The 16523-nt window shown below is 40.9% G+C and overlaps 1 protein-coding gene and 1 long non-coding RNA gene across 10 annotated transcripts in view; one reads left to right on the forward strand and one right to left on the reverse strand.

The window, feature by feature from the left end:
* Positions 1-16523, forward strand: part of anks1b (ankyrin repeat and sterile alpha motif domain containing 1B) — a 233045-nt gene that overhangs the window by 124218 nt on the left and 92304 nt on the right. For all 9 annotated transcript variants that reach the window (XM_031313332.2, XM_031313331.2, XM_031313333.2 and 6 more), the window contains one exon: positions 9218-9354. In XM_031313332.2, the coding sequence (XP_031169192.1) occupies positions 9218-9354 (137 nt within the window). The remainder of the gene's footprint in view (positions 1-9217; positions 9355-16523) is intronic.
* On the reverse strand, positions 682-15061 carry LOC118493977. Its single transcript, XR_004896035.1, has 3 exons — positions 15050-15061; positions 14014-14021; positions 682-798 (listed from the first exon to the last, which is right to left on the reverse strand). It is a non-coding gene; the product is annotated as an uncharacterized LOC118493977 (long non-coding RNA).

The following is a 16523-nucleotide window of genomic DNA, read 5'->3' on the forward strand; positions in this document are numbered from 1 at the left end:
GGACACCATAAAAATGTCATGTCTGCTGAAAATGATGAGAAATGCAGAATGTCGTACAGGCTGCAGATATTGTCTTGTTGCAGAGAGACAGACCGTAAGGAAAGGTGAGAGAGTGTGAGACAGAGAGGGGGAAGATTATACATTCAGTCGACGAAGTTGGAGGGTTGTCTCAGGCTAAGCCATCTACATGAAGGTGAATCTGTGACACAGCAGGAGCGAAAATCCTGGATTCCTGCTTTGAGTTCAGTCATATGTCGGGCTAATTGGACATGGGAGTGAGTCAGTTTCTCTTCATCTGCTTCCGAGAGGGAGCATATGATGATGAAGGAACATGGGTAAAGAGGGATTGATATGAGAGAAAAGAGGAAGAGAGCAAGAGAGAGAGAGATTTGGTGCATTACACTGCATAAAGTGATCTTTCTCAATAAGTAACTGGTCTGTAATCAAGTCTTAAAAATCTTCCTCCTGGCAGATGTTTTATTTAGCAAATAGGATGAAACGGAATAATTCCGATGTAAATAAACTTTTTTTTTTTAATACATTTTTTTTTATATTTTGTTTATAGCTTTTCTGTTTAACAAACAAGAAAATAGCACATCAGAACACAGCAAAGTAACCCACCCATAGACAAGCAAAAAACAATAACAATAGACTAACAATTGATGTGAGCATGGATAGGGGTTGCAAATTAGTCATGGCTATAAACCTGTATGCATGGCATCTACTTTGTATTCTTTATAAAGCAATGTTCTATGCATTTGTCCCTGTCAAATAAACATTAAATAAATAATTAAGTGGCTAAATGAAAAAGAAAATATTGTATAGAAGTATGCATACATTATATATACATGTACAAACACAGGTCCAAATAAAAGAAATGGAGTAAAAGAAAGAAAGGTTGCTCTTCTGAAAAACATAGTAAAACCAGTTGACACAGTCACCAAGTGAAAATCGACAGTGTGTCAAAAACCAAGGAAAAGGTGCAAAAAATTAAGCATTTTAAGACATTCTTGATAGATAAGACAAAAATGGTTGCCACATTTCGTCAAAGGTTACAGAGTTGAGAGAGACATTGTATCGTACTTTCTCCATATGTAGCAAGTTGGATATCTCTGCTAGCCAGGTCTTAAAAGAGGGAACATCCTCACTTTTCCACAATGTTAAAATATTCCGTTTGGCAATAATCATGCCATATTGAACAGTTACGATGTAGGTGGTGCAACATTTTTAGATGACTGGTCCTGCCGAAAACCGCATTACACGGGTCTAGTACAATATCACAGTCATAAACATTGAAGAGGCAGGCACAGATATCTGACCAATATCTGTTAAGCTTAGGGCAGGACCAAAAGAGGTGACCCAGGGTGCCCTCTGCAGACTTATATTTTGGACAGGTTGGGGAGTCAGAAGGTTAGAAGGAATGTAGTTTAGTACAGGAGTAGTGAAGTCTGTGGAGCACTTTAAATTGAATTAGCTGGTGTCTAGAATTTATAGAACCTTTGTGAATGTCTTTAAGATAAGAAAAACAGTTTTCATCAGTAATTGTCACACCCAGGTCCTTTTCCCATGCTTCCCTTAAATTCTGCATGGGCGTTGGGTCAACAAATTGAGAGACATGCAAACCAACTTGAACATATGATGAATATATCAAGCATTAACATAAATATGAGTATGTACATTAGGAACACACAAAATAAGGTCACTACACATTATGCACCTGACAACCCCACTGCCAAGAACATATCCAGTAGACAGAGTCTGAAACAATCATTGACAGCATAATAAGTTATGAAAATAGTACAATATTAATGGAAAATAGCAAGAAATAAATGTAGCATGAATGGTGTGCCAGCTGTGAAGATAGGTGCTACGTTAAAGAATACAAACCCAAAGAAATGTTATATCAGATTTATTTTTTTAAATGGAATGGTATGCGTTGGTCCACACTGCTGCGTTGAGTGTGGCGGTCTTAATTAAATTACTTTATTAAAACACTTAAACGTACAATATTTAATTTTCTTACGCTAGGGGTCTCTCAATCAAAACAATGGATGTAAACATGGACTTTTGATGATGTCTTGAAGTTGCGTGGCATTATGGGAGTTGTAGTTTTCGTTGTTAAACACCATTGCTGATTTAAAATGTATTTGTTCACGGATGAGTTTATCCATTCAAGTTTTCTTCACGTTACGTTAATTCATGTCATTCTTGTGAAATAGCTGCAGTTTACGCCACATAAAGTGTGGGGGAGTGTAATTCTACTACTCAATGAGTCCTAAGGCAGTAAATTTGTACACTAACTCAGTATTATACTTATTGTATTGTACTTATTCTGATTTGAATTTCATTTGTTACAACTGAGGGAATCCATTTCTGCTGCAGCACTTGGTGGCACATTTTGTGTGCAAGTGTCACATGCATTTCATTTATTCATATATGTGTGCAGACAAAGTCTGTTCAACACAAACCAACAAAACATAGAGGTGCCTTTGATAATATGGCGCTTTTCCATTACATGGTACCTGCTCAACTCGCCTCGACTCTACTCGTCTTTTTTGGTTTTCCATTACGAAAAAAAGTACCTGGTACCTGCTAACAGCTGCGTGAAAGCGACAGACGGGGGGTGTCCTAAACAAACCCGCTATTTTTAAACAATTTAGCCAGCTGTGGTTTTTTTTGCTGCCTTTTGTTTCATTTGAAACAAAATGTGTCTTCTGGCTGTGGCAACAACAACACACCTTCGACGTTCTGTGTGTGTGTGTGTCGCCTTAGGTCACGGCAGTTTACTGTGGCGCCGCTTGTTTTACAGTTCTGCGGAGCCTCCAGGCAGAGCTTTCGCCATAGCCTACGTACACACACACATGCCAGCTCGACACACACACCAGCGCACAAGTATAAACATCAGGCCACTGACATAGGCTACGGCGAAAGCTCTGCGTGTAGCCTCCACAGAACTGTAAAACAAGCTCAAGTGGCCTGATGTTTATACTTGTGCGCTGGTGTGTGCGTCGAGCCGGCATATAAGACGACCAGCCACGCTGAGGCGGTACTAAAATCTGCAATGGAAAACGGACGCACAGTGTGTCGAGGCGAGTAGAGTAGAGTCGAGGCGAGTCGAGCAGGTACCATGTAATGGAAAAACGCCATTAGATACATACCTGTAGTACTGGCAAAGCCTGTGCAAGTATCACAATGTCGTCCCATGAATATTTCTCTGTTTTCAACTGAGGCTTTGCAGAGATATTCTCAATGACAGCGTAACGTTTTCTCTCCATTGCTTAATATTTGGAGATTGCAGCTTTTACCTGGGCATTCTAGTTTTTTCTATTGGAAGCAAAAGTCCTCCTTACAAATAACTCAGCATCTGTGATTCTGAAGTGTGTGCTGGAAAACAGTAGATTAGCTGTTATAGTCCTTTCTACCACAGTAGCTTTGCACCACAGGATTGCCTTGCTGACAGCCAGATTGCAGCAACACAAAAGCATTGCAGGTAAAATGTGATCCTTGAGATAGGAAGAGGCAGAGTGGTGAGGAGGGACCTGCAGGCCAGAAAGAGGCAGCAGTAATACAGCCCGGATAAATCAATGCTTGGAAATGGTTTGCACATGCTCACACAGTTTTACAATGTTTTCTTTTTTTTTCAGATTTGGGTCTTAGATTTCTACTCAAGTTTAGTTTGTTTAAAGGGGTGATGGAATGCAAAACCGATTTTACCTTGTCATAGTTGAATAAAAACCACAGTTTGGTGGGTAAATAGGACATACATAGAAGCTCAAAATCCCATTGACACCTCTTTCCTCTGCAAATCTCACAATTTGAAACTGCCTCTGAAAACGGGCGAATCTGGCTCCTCCTTATTTGGCTCTAGTCTCTACCAATTCACTTCTGAGACTTTTCTATGCGAGAAATCAACTATGTAGAGGTCAAATATGGGCCGTTTTACGAAAATTTGTGGCTAATTGCAAATTTTGTCCCACTGTGTGTCGGAGTTCAGCGGCTGGTGCTACCTGGGTTGCTGCCTCGCCGCCTGGCCTGTCCTCCTTCACAGACCCCGGCCCACTGTGAGCTAGATGGAGCTCCGTCATGGCCGGCAGCCCACGGTGCTCCATACCCGCGCAAAGTCACCGTTTCTGGGTTACTGGACTACCAAATGCCGCTGCCCTGACAGAGCTCCAGGGCCTGCAGCTCGCTGTTCTCCCTCCCCTCTTCCTGCTAAATGGCCAGTGTGTGTGAGTGAGAGCGTGGTCAGCGAGCTTGTTACGCCCGCAATCTCTTACCACAGGTTCCAGTTAATCTTATAATGGATATGTGTGTTGAGTTATTTAAACAATAACAAACAAACTCGCCTCTTGTCCGCGAGTCTCATTGATAGAGCCCGTGGCTGGATGGAGCACTATCAATGAGAGCTAGGTAGCCTCCTCTTAGACCTCCGAAATTCACAAAAATGCATTAAATTGAAATCGGACAAAAGTGTTAGCTAAGCTTTGTAAGACCTTAGGGTAGCTGTGATATACATGCCGTGACGAAATTCAAAGTGTAAATATAGTCTAGTTATGCCGAAAGTGTAGCTAACTAGCCGCGATCTTTACCCATAGGATTGAAGGGACACTAGCAGCTAACAAAACCCCTCATATTCACAAACAAATATGAATTTAAATCGGCATTAAATTGAAATTGGACACAAGTGTTAGCTTTGTAAGACCTTGGGGTAGCTGTAATATAAGTGGCGTGACGAAATTCAAACTGTAAATATACTATAGTTAGGCCGGCAGGTTGCATTTTGGCGAGAGTTGCACTTTAAGGGCCCATAAAATAGCAACTGGGCCATTTTCAGCCCAACCAATGTTACATACCCTATTAGGAGACCTTAAGGAACAGTGTGAAATACCCTATATAATCATTCTATCACCCCTTTAAAAAAACAAAAACACTCGAGCTAGGCTGCAATTTGCCTCTCTGACATAGAATAAAATATGTGAGCTGCTATCAAACATGCCCGCACACATACAAACACACAGAGTACTGTATACGAAATCCTACTTGTCAGAGTGGAATAGAGGCAGAACTGACAGCCTGAAGAACATAAAATTGACAGTTTTTGTCTTGTTAGGCAGGCGGGAAGAGGACAGCCGATTTAAACTCTTGCTCACACCGAAGTGTTCACTTAGACACACTCCTCCTCTACACATGCCTGCATTAAGAAGCTGTGCAGCTGGCCTTGAATGTACACAAGGACACGTTTGTCTAAATCTTTGTATCTTACTTTGTACCGGACATACTGTACTATGTGTGCTTGGCATGCAATATCTGAATCCTGTGAAAGCTGTTAAAGCATTTCAAAGTTTCACATTTTCCCAGAGACGGTGCCTCTCTCTACACACACACGTGGACCTAAACATATGGATGTAAACAGTGTAGGTATAATACCCTACAGTTCACATATACTGTACACTCATGCATGTGTTATGTATACTGTATGCACCATTATATGCATACTCATACACAAACACATATCGCCTTTTACAAGGAGAGCTGAGATTTCCCAGGAGTGAGCTCAACACAGATCTGAAAAAAGCACAGACACACACACACACACACACACACACACACACACACACACACACCCATCATCAAAGCCTTAGTGTTGACAGGCTTATTTACTCAATAGGACAAAACCTCAATCTCTATCTATATATATATTTATATCCCTCTGGTGCATCCTTTCTCTCTTTTCCTGTTTTTGTTTTATCTATTTACGCCCACATTCAATCACTGATTCAGCCCCAGGCAGCTCTTTATGGTGTGTGTCTATTTGTGTCTACATCTGTGTACTTGCACAACCCCAAGTAAAATCTAGTAAGTACATGCATCTGCGTCTGTGTTTGCACACGCATGCACACATGAAAACACATGCGTTGATACTCCAGATATGAGAGCATGCTGGGAAGCTATGTCACTTTCCCCTAAAGGACTTTACTGAAGAAGTTTGGAGGATCCAATCTCATTTCTTAGACATATCTTCCAATGCCCTTGCACTCAGTCTCACACATTTCACAGAAAATGTCTTAAAATGAACTTAAGTTGAATTTAAATTTGCAGCTTGACGGACCTTTAAGATATTCATGTGCTTCAAAAACCCTAATCAAAGACCGAAGTCCAAAGTTGCAAGCAAACAACAAACAAAAGCTGAGATGTAAGGAGACAACACCTAAGATCAAACCTAACGTTGACTGGATACTTCAAAGCCAAGTGTCCAAATGCTGCTGACCAGAGAGCAAAGCAATTTAAATCAGCGTTTCTTGGAAAGAGATGAGGCTTTGAAGTCAGTGACTCAAACAAAAGTTGGATTGGCAACAAAGTAGTAGTAGTACTTTAGTAATTTAGACGTAATGATCCAGCAACAACAAAAGAGCAGATAATCAAAAATTGTCATTAAAAGAGTTGGGAACAGCGTCGTGTCAGCCAAGCACGGCTGGAGTGGAGGGGTGTCTTTGATGTCTTTTCTGGGAATTAAGAGATTTTAGTAACCTGGTGTGGGTTAACATTTTACAGTTAGTTATTTGACTAATTCCAGTATTTTTATAACCAGTATTTTTTCCACAAGCATGCAGTATTTCATCATGACCTAAGTATTTTTATTTCTAAAACTGACTATAACCCTGCTACTATCCTGTTTTTCTAATGATGTTTTTAAAAAGTGAGAACATGCCAGACTTTTTGTCCATGTTCGTATCCACCACTGAGTGTAATGATGCTACTGTATAATTACAAATCTAAAAAGAATAACATTTATAAAACAAAGTTTAACATCAAATACCAGAAGACGTGGACAGAAAAGTGCCTCTCTTCAGAGAGGCTAGTCTCTAGTGTCTTGGTCACTTATTTTTTTGTCTTATGAAGATGATTACATTATAATTAAAATTCACTTGTTAATCCTTTCTAAGCATACAAAAGAAATCCACCTCAGTTCGCTAAACATCCTGGCAAATGAAATGTAAAGTTGATCCCATCTAATTAAATTACAGGAAGCCATATCACTATAGAGAGGTGAAGTCCCTCCCCTTCCGGTGGACCTTATGGGACCCTAATTCGGAAAAAATATGAACGGTAGTGAAACAGGGAGAGGCAAATAATTTTTTGATCCCGTTTGAATTGAGCCATGGATTACATATATGATGTTAGTCAATTTAAAAGATAATTTTTCAACCGAAGAAAGTCTCAGTTAGCCGTAGGTTTGTCGTGACCACTTAGTTTTGTGTGAAACCGCTCAGTGAACTACATCTCTCGTCTGACACAATTTACGTCACCTAGCTTGATGCTCAACTTGCTCGCTAGCTAGCTAGCGTAGCTCTGTTCCACAACACATGTAACGTTATTGGATGTCTAAAACATAAGAAGGAGAAGTCTAATACAGGCCTGGTAACCAGCTTGCATGTGAGCTCTTGACATGAAAATTGGTGTGAAACCCGGCCCCAGGGGCGTAAATAAGTTGGGCCCCGTCGGCCTCTGGCTGAATTGCAGGGCTCTTAGTGTCATTATACAAAATATCATCACCAGCACCACTTTTTTTGTGTGTTTTGTTTTTTTTAAAAGGTGAGAAAGATGAGTGGGAGTAGTAAAAAAAAAAATCACACCTTCAGCTACATTAGAAAATAGTAAAAAATAAGGAATGTTGTTTTTATTTCCAGTTTTTGGTTTGAAATTGGTTTGAAATCTTTAAGCAACAGGAAATATACAGTATGACTCTGCTGTTACTGTGTGTGTGTGTGTGTGTGTGTGTGTGTGTGTGTGTGTTAAAAGTCCTGGCTGAGTGTCACCATAATTGGATGATATTCTGCCATCTGATAGGATCCAAGTTGGCAGGTGGCAGCTAACAGAAAGAGAGAGAGAGAGAGAGAGATAGAGAGATAGAGATATATATATAGATAGATAGAGATATAGATATATATAGATATCTATATATATATATATATATATATATATATATATATGTGTATATATATATATATGTGTGTGTGTATATATGTATATGTGTGTGTGTGTGTGTGCCAGCAACTCTGTAATATTTTTGGAAAGGTGTGTTGGTCTGTGTTTTGTGTCCTTCTTGATGAAGACAAATGCTTTCCCCCTCTGAAATTTAATTTGGCTACTTCAGCACTTCCCTCTCCTTTTTTCCCTTCTTCTTCTCTTCTTCTTGTGTTTTTTCACCCTACCCTCTGCTAAATGATCGTACACTGGGGAAATTAGTTCTGACACTCGGTTCTGCACTCAGCTGCACGCACACACTTGTGTGTGAAGAACTGAGACAGACATCAAACTGCACTGGGCAGCAGTCATATTTCCTGGTTGCTGCCGACACTTGTCAATTTGGAAAATACACTCTCCTCACCTCTCGCTCATGCTATCATCTCTGTGATTGCACGTTAGGTGGGCGACACATTGTAGCTAAACCCTGTTTTTCATTTCTCACTTTACCCAAAATTGCACTAAGGAGTCATTTGCCAATATAACATTAAAGTTAGTTGGCTGGTGCCGCTCTACAGTAACCCTAAATCTTCCCTCTTCATAACTGAAGCGACCAGGACAAGTTTCAAAAAGATAATTAGGATGGAGCACAAAGCACACTAGCTTTACAACTGGAATTATGCTGCACAAGCTCATTTTGTGCCTTTTTTTCCCCCCAGCTACTTAAGTTGTTGTTTTGTTTTGAGATTAGGGGTGCACGATTCAGAAAATGTCACGATTCAATATCGATTTTTAGGCTCAAGATTCGATTCAAAATTTATTTTCGATTCAAAAATGATTCTCGATTAAAAAAACGATTCACAGTATGTAAATGTAGTTACTTTTCCCATATGATTGCAGTACACATACAATAAAAAAAAAAAAAAATCGATTTTGAATCTGTAGAGCTTGAATCGTGATATGAATGTGAATCGATTTTTTTGCACACCCCAATTTGAGATGCCTGAAATGAAGCTGGTTGTGATCCAACGTCTAATCTGACATGTCTGTCTGCCAAGTCATGGCAGGACTATGATCACCATTGGACGTAGTGACCATCCTGAAAGAAGCAAATGGCTTGCCTTCTGATCCTGGCGTTAGCATGAATTCCTTCTGGGTCTAGTGTACAATGATAGTGATTGCAACATAAAACACAATACTGTAATGAATAAAAACAAATCTCTCTCTCTCTCTCTCTCTCTCTCTCTCCAAGGTCACTTGTCCCATGTAACGGTGAGTGAGGGGGAGCACGGTAACCATGGCAACTGCTCGACGGGCCCCACTCCAGACTGCTCCCCCCCCTCCCCCGACACAGCCTTGAAGAACATTGAGAGAGTCATCCGCCCACAGGTGAGTGCACACACACACACACACACACACGTGCACACACGCACACACACACACACACACACACACACACACACACGCACGCACACACGCACACACGCACCCACACCTGGTTACAGAAACCCAGATGAGCCCCTGTCCTAGGTTTGAGAGTCTGTGCTTGTTGGTTTACTGTACAATAAACTGTATTACTGTGGATGTATACACAGACGACTTCCTGATCAATGTCTAAGGCTGCATTGTGCACAATTCTCCATCAACTGCACACACAGACCTTAATAATCGTGGCTTTGAAGCAATGTGTTCTGCAGCTTCCCCAGCTGGGCGCCTATTAAGAATTGAGTTGTTGGGCTATGTCACCTCCCAGCCGATCACTTCCTCTTCCCCCTCCTTCAAAAAAAACACCCTAGCCAACATAATTTAGAGAAAAATGAGGAAAGAACGTCATAGAAAACAACACTATACCAAGGTGACATGCAGCCATTATGAAAGTTCAAACAAAGAGACATACTGTATGTGCAGATTTTCCCGCTTTCGATGACTTTCGCCTGTGTGCTCGGTTGTCCCCACCAAGGTGTCTTACAGCAATTGCAACTCTTGAAAGGACGAGAGCATGAATATGTTTACATTAATTACATGCAGACGGAATGTTGCAGTTACCTTAACCTTTTCAAAAATATAAACTGCTTGTCTGTCAATATATTAGTCCAGTTTTACTTTAATAAAGACTGGTTAGCTTAACTTTTAGTTGCCAGTTGTGTTTTGCATGGCAGTCGATGAAAAGCATGCAAAAACTGCAGTAAGAGTGTGGTGTATCATATTTAGGAGAAACTGTAATGTTATTAGCAAACAAGAATTGAATTTACTATTTTGTGATTTTAGTCAGAATCATGGAAGCTAAGAATCTTGTTATGTAGGCTACATGAATCATCTTTTTGCTCCTAACCTCCATCTGAACAGCTGCATTTTTAACTCAAGTGACAGAAGTTGGTCATCATCTAAACCGTTTAATTGATCGTTTAATCATTAAAGTGAAGGTCTGACCTTGATAACTATCTTAGGTGATCCAAATTGAGAAACCAAGTCCAGCAGACTGTTAAAATGCATTCTTCAGGCAGCCTGAAGCTAAGGTGGGCTCATCATCTACTGCTGAAATTATAATACAGAAATGTCTAATGCATATTTGTGTGGAATCTAATAAAAAACGCTGCATCAGGATAATTATTATTTAATTTCATTTAATTTTAATTTCAGGGGAGGGATTTCCTGGGCAACCAGTTTAGTGTTAAAGAAATCTGCAATCGATATGCTACAGCATCATCATATCAGATGTAGATAACATTGGCTTTATTCTAAAGCCGGTTGTAGTGCTCAGAAAACTTCACAGTCTGTTACTTTGGTAACAGACTTGTACAACAGAATAGATTTAATAATGGGGCGCATGAATAACTTCAAATCAACATTCAGCAATTCAAAAGCAACAGCAAATCAACCACCTGAGTGACTTGAGATTAATTTAGTCCTCTCACCTTGTCACTGGGAAGATAGTATCAGACACACAAGCTCAGCGCAAACGTTTTGAACCTTAATAATTAAAGTCAGTTGTTTTCTCAGTCTGCGGGTGATGCTTGACATAACGCTGAAATATATATCCTTCTGAACTGCTTGTTTAGTCTTGTGATATATCTTACTGAAGAATAGGCAAAAGGTTGCACGGTGGGGTGAGACAGTTATCTTGTAAATCAATCTTTTTTTCAAGAATTTCCCTGAATCAAGTGTTTCCTCCTTATTCAAGATAAAGACACTGGTTTCTTTTCTTTAACTTTAGAAGAAATTTAAGAAAATACTAGTTTTAGGGCTCATAATGAGACAGAATGGCTTGTTAAAGTAGATCAAACCTGCCTTCACCTGCCTCTAACTCTCTCTCTGAATGTCCTTTACTCACCTCAACATGTTCTTTTCCACCCTTTTTTCCTTACCTCGCCTCCTCATAAGGTCTGTCTTTGGCTTGTTAACTAATGTGTGTAGAGGGATCACATGCGATGCCTAGCGGGCGTCTGCTCAGCTTGAAGTGCACATAATCAAGGAGCACCAGAGTTCAATTTTATAGTGCTTAATGAATTCTCTAGAATTTATTTCATTTTATTCTAGTGCTCCTGCTGGCTATTTCATCAGTAGACACTGTACGCCAAACACTCAGGCTAACATGCACATGACTGTTGCAACATGTATAGAAGGGTCTGGTGTAGTGCTATAGTCCCTCCTGTTTTCAGTATTAGAATATTAATGTGGGCTTTCAAGCTTCCAGAAGGGACTTCAGCAAAGTATTGATTAAATTTCACTGTTTGTAAACACGGTGAATGTGATACAGTAAGGATGTAAGGATGATTTGATCAGATGGTTTACTGCCATCCTGTAAGTAATATAACTCTTTTTTTTAAATCATATCTAGGTTGCTGTGAACAAAATTGAATAAAACATCTGATGGGATCCCTTTAGGGATCTTGGTATTCAAATTTTCAATAACTACAGAAATACGTACACAGAAACTGTTTATTTAATGACTCTATTTTATACTGTCATTTGAAGAAGTGCTGTCACCCAACATCGCTTAGAGCACCTTTAAAAGCAGTTTAAGACAAAAACGTATTAGTGTGGACGTAGCTTAAGTCTTACATTTCTTTAAACAAGTAATTTGCAGTTTAATTTTACTCTTATTGCAATTTAAGATTTTTCTTAAATTCAGTACCCAATAAAACTAGACTTAAAACAAGTTGATGTATATGCCTATATGGCATAATTTCTTTGAATATAAGAACAAATATTTGAACACTGCTGTGAGACACAATGACTTGCTACTTTGCACATTTCTTACAGTGTGTAAACCAACCTCCCCGATCTGACGAGGTTCCCCAAGGCTGTTGCTGTAAATAAAAATGTCTTCTGAGTAATTTTGGTCTTTAACTCCGGGGTTTAAAGGAAACTGACCACAAGCTAGTTGATGATTAAAAAAAACATGTGATCTCTTGGTAAAAGCGTAAAGAGATCAGCTGAGTGAAATCCATGGGCTTATTGCTTGGGTCTTTTTTATTTATGAATCGCTTGCTTCTTGTCCAAACTGTCAGCTGGACATGTTAGTCTCCACAAGCTTTTGATCACACTCATGAGCAGATGGGATGTGAAACACAAAGAATGTGAGAATACTCAAACTAAAAAGAAGCAGAAAGAGCGAAAGCAAGAATGACAGAGATTCATACTGCATCATGGGGTTATCGGTTTCATACCCACTGGCACGTGTCCTACTTTGCGTCTTTTGTGTTCATGCGTGTGTGTGTGTGTGTGTGTGTGTGTGTCTCTGTCTTAACAGTAAACTATAATAACCATTTCGTGCCTAAGATATTCCTAGTTACAATCAACATATAACCTCATGTTTGCATCTACAAAAGGCTGAAGGCTTTAAATGGTTTGTCCCCTTTGTATCTGGCTGAACTTTTACATCACTATTCACCAGTCAGAACATTGAAATCAACCAACCACTTGCTTTTGGATGTACCAAAAGCTAGGCTAAAAAGTAGAGGGGATCAAGCTTTTGCGGTGGGTGCTCCCATCCTCTGGAATAGCCTTCCATTGAATATATTCGAGAGGCGCAGACTATACTTTTAAGTCCCTTGTTACGTCCCTATTTATATCTAGGGGTGGAGGATGCAAACAATCTAAATAATAAACCGGGAGAGAAAACAAAAGGAAAGGCGGAAACGCTTCCAAGTTAACTTAAAGGATTTATTATGCAATCTAGCGAAATAAACACAAAACAATCTTCAAAAGGAATACGAATAACAACCAACAAAACAGAACACCACTGGCCCACTGGCTCTTGTACGCTACTGGCTCCTCTCTCTGTCTCTCACTGGTTTCCACTGGAACTCCCACTCTCCGTCTCTGGCTGGCTTCCACTGAAGCTTCACCCTCACTCTGGCTTGGCACAGCCATTTAACACCTTCCCTGATCAGCTGATCAGCGCCAGCCGCGGGAGTTACATCACCAGCACACACCTGAAGAGAATTACACACACAGGCAGACAACACAGCAAAACAAAACAAAACATGGCACGTAACATCCCTGCTAAAGACACCTTTTTACTCTGGCCTCTGGTCCTAGCTGAGTCTGGGCGTCAAATGTCTTTTAACGTGTTTTGTTGTTTCATGTTATTTGTAACAATGTATTTTACGTGATAATTCTGTATTTGATATTTTCCCTTGTTGAGTTTAGTTTATTTATGAAAGGGGACAGCGCAAATTATTAAAACACATGATTTCCCATGGGTTAAAAAAAGCCAGACACATTGGTCCACCACAGTTGTTTTAATGTGCTATATACATAAATTTGACATTGACATTGAAGCTGGCATTTCAGACAATCACATGGTCACAATAACATTGTGTGTGTGTGTGTGTGTGTGTGTGTGTGTGTGTGTGTGTGTGTGTGTGTGAGAGAGAGTGTGTGAGTGTGATCCACTAATAGAAAACAGCTTCTGTTTGTCATTGCTTTCCAAGTGTGACTGCATGTCATAGTGGACACCCACACACACACACACACACACACACACACACACACACACACACATACATACATAAATGTAGATCTATAATATCCATTGCACACATTCAGATCTACTGTCACACATGCAAGCACTGTTACATATGTGTGAATACATACAAGAATGTACACAGTGACAATCTGGCTTTCCTCACCACATGCACACACTCAGACACATACTCAGAGTGGAGTGCAGATAAGGTAGGCTAACTGGTTTCTGATGCTTTATGAAGGAGTGGATAGTAGATATTCTCCCATTCAGAGGTTGAGATGATGCAGACACACGCACAACAAGCACTTGATGGTAAATGTACAGAATAGAACACAGCTGTTACATAGGAGAGTGTATTAGAGCTTTACGAAGCAGGCTAGCAACTAGTTTGTTTAAAATCCCCCCGGGGAGGATCTTCCTGATTAAACTGCATAACTAGATAGATACAGTACTGTGCAAAAGTCTTAGGCAGGTGTGAAAAAAATGCTGTAAACTAAGAAGGCTTTCAAAAATATAAATAATGATTGTTTATTTTTTATCAATTTACAAAATGCAAAGTGAGCGAACAAAAGAAAAATCTAAATCACATGAATATTTGGTGTTACTACCCTTTGCCTTCAAACCAGCATCAATTGTTATAGGTACACTTGCAAAAAGTCAGGGATTTTGTAGGATTGTAGTCAGGTGTATGATCAACCAATTATATCAAACAGGTGCTAATGCTCATCAACAACCTCCTCACCTCTGCTGACACCGGTTCCCTCAACATCCTTATCCTCCTCGACCTGAGTGCAGCCTTCGATACCGTGAGCCATAACATCCTGCTCATCAGACTCAAAGACCTCGGTATTGAAGGTACTGCACTCAGCTGGCTCCGCTCCTACCTTTCCAACAGATCCCACTTCATCTCTCTCCATAACCACACCTCTGCCACAGCCACCGTCACTTAAGGTGTTCCCCAAGGCTCCGTACTCGGCCCCCTCCTCTTCATCATCTACATCCTCCTAGATACTCCGCCACTTCAACCTGGACTTGCACTGTTACGCCGATGACACCCAGATCTACCTCAGCACCAAAACCCCCCACAATCCTCCCCTCTCCCACATGTACTCCTGTCTGACAGCTATTAAAACCTCGATGCAACACAACTTCCTCAAACTCAACAGCGATAAAACAGAATTCCTCCTCATAGGCTCCAAGTCCACACTCAGCGAAATCAATAACCCCACTCTCACCATTGACGGCACCATTGTCTCCCCATCTCCCCAGGCCTGCAACCTTGGCGTGATCTTTGATTCCACCCTCACCCTTGAGCCCCACATCCGTCATGTCATTAAAACCTCCTCCTTTCACCTCTCTCACACCCCCGCTGCTGAAAGACTCATCCACGCCTTCATCTCCTCCTGACTGGACTACTGCCACTGACATCTCCTTGGCATCAGCTCTACCAACATCAACCGACTCCAACTGGTCCAGAACGCAGCCGCCCGCCTCATCACCCGCTCCAAATCCTGGCACCACATCACTCCAGTCCTAAAACAACTCCACTGGCTTCCTATCTCCCACCGGATCACCTACAAAATCCTGGTCCTCACCTACAAAGCCCTCCACCATCTGGCCCCCTCATACCTTACTGACCTCCTCTCCCTGTACCTACCCTCACAGTCCCTCAGATCCACCTCAGCCAGTCTCCTCTGCATCCACAAGTCCAACCTCCGCAGTTTTGGGGACAGAGCCTTCTCCAGGGCAGCTCCCAGGCTCTGGAACTCCCTCCCCCAAGAGATCCGCACCTCTGAGTCCCTCACCATCTTCCAGTCCCGCCTCAAGACCCATCTCTTCACCTCTGCCTATCCATAGCCCCACGCCCCCTCCCTTTTCATCTTGTTTTGTTTTGCTTTGTTTTGTTTTGTTCTGTTTTGTTTTGTTGTGCTTTGTTTTTATTATCTATGCCCTGTAAAGCAACTTTGAGTTAGTGAAAAGCACTATGTAAATTAAATTTATTATTATTATTATTATTGTTATTATTATTATTATCAATGTCACATGTTGGTTGAAACAAAGTCATTAACTGAAACAGAAAAAGCTGTGTAGGAGGCTTAAAACTGCCAAACTCTGCTACCAAGGTGAGGTTGTGGAAGACAGTTTCATGTCACAGGTCATACACTATGGCAAGACAGAGCACAGCAACAAGACACAAGGTAGTTATACTGCATCAGCAAGGTATCTCCCAGACAAATATTTCAAAGCAGACTGGTGTTTCAAAATGTGTTGTTCAAGCTCTTTGAAAAAGCACAAAGAAACGGGCAACGTTGAGGATCGTAGACGCAGTGGTCGGCCAAGGAAACTTAGTGCAGCAGATGAAAAACACATCAAGCTTATTTCCCTTCAAATCGGAAGATGTCCAGTAGTGCCATCAGCTCAGAACTGGCAGAAACCAGTGGGACCCAGGTACACCCACCTACTGTCCGGAGAAGTCTGGCCAGAAGTGGTCTTCATGGAAGAGTTGCACCCAAAAAGAAGCCATACCTCCGACATGGAAACAAGGCCAAGCGACTCAACTATGCACGAAAACATAGGAACTAGG

This window comes from Sander lucioperca, chromosome 20 (genome assembly GCF_008315115.2).
Source record: "Sander lucioperca isolate FBNREF2018 chromosome 20, SLUC_FBN_1.2, whole genome shotgun sequence".
NCBI lineage: Eukaryota > Metazoa > Chordata > Actinopteri > Perciformes > Percidae > Sander > Sander lucioperca.